A 5473-nucleotide genomic window follows, 5' to 3' on the forward strand; every position below is an offset into this window, starting at 1 on the left:
CAATTATTACTAAACAATGCAGAGGTTTAATTATTGGGTTTTGGGGTTTTGATCCTCCACATCAACTAGGCACGGATGGAGAGCGCACTCCAAAGCAATCCATCACTGGATCGAACTCGGGAACTTCCGTTTCCCAGCCCGGTGCTGAAACATACGTTCTTAAGTGTTTTATACGCATAGAAAGGTAAAATATATACTATATACTAAGACAAACATTTGACTGATGCTAAATAATACCAGATGTACCTGTTCCGACTTACTTAATAAGAGAACTTACGATTTTTTTTCAATCCCGATCCACGATAACCCACGCACATCCTCCCGTATACTTTAAATCATCTCTAGACTGCTTATAATATCTAATACAATGTAAATGCTATGTAAAATAGTTGTTCTACTGCATTGTTTAAGGAATAATGTCAAGAAAAAAAAAGTCTGTACATGCTCGAGCAACAAGTGCTGGAAGAGCAATTCCAGGTTTTCTTGATTCGCGCAAGCGGAACTTGCAGATAAGGAGCGCCAACTGTATATCGACTCATTCTGAAAATATATTTAACTTTAATATATGTTACTTCACATATTAATTTTCAGAAAGGAGCCCAAGGCATTCTGAGCAAATAACCTAGCTATTATCTTGTTCTGCTTTACACAATCAAACCACATTACTTGTTGCAAAGCAGATATAATGAACATGTGCTGTTAATTTCTCTTATTTTAAAATTGGCCGTTATCTACCCTTATCATTATAACTTAAATTGATCAGATATACCAATACTAATTTGATCAAAATTGCTTTACAATTAGTATCAGACTGAAGGCTAATTTAATTGTGTAAACAAGGTTAGTAACTAGAAAAAAATGTCACTAATTTAAAACGGTGCAGTCTGATTTAAAAGAGTAGAAATCTTCAACAAAGCTACAATTTTTCTCTGCTTATACAGCGAGCTTACAATATTATAGTGATAATGTTATTTTATTAAAAATTAAAACGATTACATACAGTGTAGATTGAAATATCAGAGTTTAGGACTTACCCACAAAGAAATGTAGAATCTTAACACTTGTTTCCATTTCATAAATAATTAAACATGATCCATCAGTCTACTAAGTATAAATATGTTACAAACTTAATTATACATGAATAATTCATAGATCAGTGTCCTTAAAGACTGAAATTCAAATATAGAATTAATACATAGAAAACTAAATTATACTTAATAAAAGTTAGGACTTTAAAATGATACCAAGATTTTAATGTTAAGTACACATGATAACTTCTGTTTTAAATACTTCATCGAAGAAGAAACCCATCTTTGAGAACGTCATCATCTTCGACATAGAAGTTTGCTGTTCCTGTGTAATGTGCTTGTCCTGCTATTTCCACTGTAACAGCTTTGAAATCACCACATTTTGTTTCCTGTTTTAAATACTTCATCGAAGAAGAAACCCATCTTTGAGAACGTCATCATCTTCGACATAGAAGTTTGCTGTTCCTGTGTAATGTGCTTGTCCTGCTATTTCCACTGTAACAGCTTTGAAATCGCCACATTTTGTTTCCTGAAAAAAATCATTTTTAAAATCAGCATCCCAATCTTTTTGCTTGCATTTATTTTGCATCAAAACTTACTGCCTTGTAACGTGCTTAAACATAATATTTATAAATTGTTCTTCACCTCAACAGCTTTTCCTGTGAATAATGAGCCTGTTGGACCACTTTGAAATGTCCTAGTCTGATTCAGTAGAACAAATCCTTTATGATACTGCAATGCAACACGAGCAGTCACACCTGAGCCACAAGGACTTCTGTCGACCTATTCAAGACAAGTTGAGCAAAAATGTCTCTGAACTTTATAATACATTGTATATAATTCAGTCATTCAATCTGAAATCATCTCCCAGTTTGAATATCAAGGATTTAGATGAACCAAACCCAGGGAAAGGCCAATGTCAAAACTATTTCATTTCAACAAGTTGCTTCTGTGTAATGTTTTTAAGTTCTATCAGGAGAACTTTGCGTATCTTTAATTATACAATTCAGTAAGAGTGTGATGTACAACTTATTCAATAGTTTACGTAAATGAGTACCCAATAAAGATTCTGTCCCAGCAGTTCCAGTTTAGAGTTTAAATGAGGTTATTTTGTTGTTTTACTTGTACAGTTGGATTGTTAAAATGCCTGTACTGCTACTTATTGCAATAATGTTTACAAATAATGGTTTAATTTATCTACCTGAGCATCTGCAAAAACACAGATATTTGCCGTTGGTTCTTCAGACAATGCATCTTTGCCATCAGTTATTATAGTGCCATAGAGGAAGGCAAGATCCTCACTATCAGGGTGGTGCAGCTTGACCTGTAAAAACGAATACAAGTCTGGTTTGATATTAACTTACTTGATGAGTAGCAGCAGTTGCATCTTGTAAGTGTTCACAAAAAAAGTGTTTTAATTGTTATGTATCATCATACTTAAGCCTTTTTCAGAAGCCCAGAATGTTAACTGACAACCATTGGTAGTACTTGTACTTCATAAATTATTTAGCATATGGCAACTATAGTGGAATTAACATTAAAACAAAAAGTAACTTTTAGTCTCCATTAATCGGTATGAATGCCAAGTACATTGCTTTATGGGCAATATCTCCTTGTGGCTGATACTCATTGATATTGGTGGAACCAATCCATCAAGTTTGAATCAAATCACCAGAAACAAATTAAAACAATCCTGGAGACTGATAAGGAGGAATGCAGCTACCACCCTTATGATCAGCTCTTGTAATGACTACCAGTCCAAACTTGTTAACGTCTCAGAGCTGCAAGGATTGCAGAATTGCTTGTCCAATTATCCCAATCCCAAACCAGGTCACAAAATATTTTTTATATATTTCACCAAAGGTCTAAACAGTCACAAAAATCACCACACTTAAGTTTCACAGCCACATAATCTGGGCTGAACATAAAAACCTGCATTGTTTGCCCTGTTTTCCTTAGAATTATTTACTTTGCCTTTCAGCTAGGACTGTTAAATCTGCAAGGTAAATAAAACTTGGAGCAGAATACAAAAAAGCATAGTGTTTAATTCACTACACACAACTCTGTAGAAAGGGGATCCATTTCTAATGACACAAATTAGCCACCTCACAACTGCATATTTTTTTCCATCCTCTGAAGAAGTTTCTTTATGGAGGAGGGAGGTGGGGGGTTGGATGTTTGCCACATGGAGCACATAAACACCATCACTAATCTGCATTTAAACCATGGCAGCTGGGAGAATCAGAGAAGTACTTTATTTCTTTACGCACCTGTGCTTTCACAGCATTAGTTACAGTTACTGCTGCATCTACAAGGTCTCGTGTCCTGGAGGAACAAACATCCAAACCAAAACAATCTGCACTCACGAATGCATAAAAAGCACCTCCATATGCAACATCCACCACAATCTTGCCATGTCCAGGTAGATCAATAGGAATATCTGAAAAAGACCAGTAAGGTAGGACTGTACATTGTATGTGCTCATCTATGTCACAGCCCTAAATATGAACAGAGCTTCTCTCAGCCTTCTGCTCTAATTCCAAGGGACCTAAAACTGATCCAAGAGTGAATGACCTTTTCCAGTAGTATTTTTGCTTAACCAACAGAGTGAAATCATTACTGTTTGGAACCTGAATCTTCTCCTTTTAACACTTTGCTAGTGAATCTAGGCACAGACTGTCATGAATTGTAAATCAACGCCAAAAATGTTGTACAGACATGCCTATCTCCTACAATAAAAAAGCAGTGTACCGTAAGCAGGAAAGCAGCTGACAAAGGTGGTGTAATGGTGATTTAAATATTGATCGTTCTTTTTATTATTACATTATACCATTTGGCATGATTTACTTTTCACATGAAACCCTCTTTTATTTCCACCTTCAAAGTTTTCATCAGGGCTACTCGCAGAACTATCACCTCACAATTCCAATGACTCACATTCAATCCTGATTTCTGGTGCAGTCTGTGAGGGGGTTGCATATTCCCCCTATGGACAATGTGGGTTTTCCCCAGGTCTCCAATAAAAACCGGCTACATGCAAAATTACTCCATAAAAACAAATTAACAGGAAAACAGCAAGACTCCGTTACAGAACCAGAAGAGAACAGTTACTACTCCTCAACCATCATGCTTTGAACAAAAGAAGATAACTACATTCACCTATTGAGATATTCCCACAACCAATGATCTCACTGTTTATCTTGTTATTTCATGCTCTCCTTATTTATTGCTATTTATTTACATTTGCATTTCCATTTGGCCAGTTTGTTGTCTTCTATGCTGTTATTCTTTCATTGATCCTTTTTAGTTACTGTTCTACAGATATGTTGAGAATGTCTGTAAGAGAAAGAACCTCAAGGTTGCATGTGGCAACATGTATGTATTCTGATATTTTACTTTGAATCTAGAACATTCAGTCTGTAGTCACAGTCAGAGCAAATTTTGACATGTACCTAGAGCAAAAGTTGCCAAGCTAGAATTTATAGATTTGGAGACACAACCCACATTTTGATTAAAGACAGATGACGTAACACTTGGAAACTTTCTATTTGCAACATATTCAGTCACTCTGACTGAATATATATACAAGGCTATACAAACTTTGTTGGTTTGTTACGACTGAACACGTTGTTATTGAATAAATAGGAAGCCTCACGTACAAAAATCTGAGCTCAAATATTCGCTGGAACTGAATATACAGAAAATAACGTGCAACCTCCGAGGCCGCATGATCCACTGGGATCAAATATACGAGATATATGTAAACTCTTACGGATGTATTGATTCACGGGGATAAAATATACAGAATACTGTATGTGCAAACTCTGTGGCTGTTTTGATTGACCGGGACTGAACACATCAAAATAATTTAGTGCGAGCGCCGAGTAAACAGGAAACATGTGTAAATGACAAGACTGAAGCAGTGATGTTGTGATCCGTACAGCAACCATTCGGCCTCTACCTGTGGCGAAGACGAAGGCCGGGACGCTGTGGAAGCGGACACGTCCGCTCTTGCCCTGGTCGTACTGAACGTAAGCTCGGACGAGGCCGCACGGACAGTGGATGTTGACTTGTGTTTCAGGGGAGCTGGGTTCGGCGATCAAGCCGTAATCCAGGGCGTAGCGGCCGAGAGCCAGGACGGCGTGCCCGCACATGGTGCTGTAGCCCTGGTTGTGCATGAAGAGGACGCCGAGGTGGGCGTCGGGCTCCTCCGAGCCAACTAGCAGCGCGCCGTACATGTCACGGTGGCCCCGGGGCTCGAAGAGCAAGAACCGCCTCAGCCCGTCCAGCTGGTCGCGCACGTAGCGCCGTTTGCTCAGGATGTCGTGGCCGAGGACGGGCGGGAAGCCCCCGGTGACGATACGCAGTGGCTCGCCGCCCGTGTGCATGTCGAGCACCGAGATCGCGCCATCCCTACACGTCGGCGGCCGGCCGAGCGCCATTGA

The 5473-nt window shown here is 38.5% G+C and overlaps 1 protein-coding gene across 2 annotated transcripts; it reads right to left on the reverse strand.

Annotated features, from left to right (window-relative positions):
- Nucleotides 1–954: 954 nt before the first annotated feature.
- Nucleotides 955–5470, reverse strand: l3hypdh (trans-L-3-hydroxyproline dehydratase). 2 transcript variants are annotated; one of them, XM_073039948.1, is made up of 5 exons: nt 4990–5470; nt 3299–3468; nt 2230–2352; nt 1674–1811; nt 955–1557 (listed from the first exon to the last, which is right to left on the reverse strand). In XM_073039948.1, the coding sequence occupies exons 1-5, from the start codon at nt 5468–5470 to the stop codon at nt 1432–1434; spliced, it is 1038 nt and encodes a 345-aa protein (XP_072896049.1). In that variant the 3' UTR covers nt 955–1431. The 2 variants fall into 2 exon arrangements, with proteins under 2 accessions (XP_072896049.1, XP_072896050.1); XM_073039949.1 differs by lacking the exon at nt 3299–3468 and having other exon boundaries at nt 4970–5470.
- Nucleotides 5471–5473: the final 3 nt, after the last annotated feature.

Source organism: Hemitrygon akajei, chromosome 3 (genome assembly GCF_048418815.1).
Source record: "Hemitrygon akajei chromosome 3, sHemAka1.3, whole genome shotgun sequence".
Classification (NCBI taxonomy): Eukaryota; Metazoa; Chordata; class Chondrichthyes; order Myliobatiformes; family Dasyatidae; genus Hemitrygon; species Hemitrygon akajei.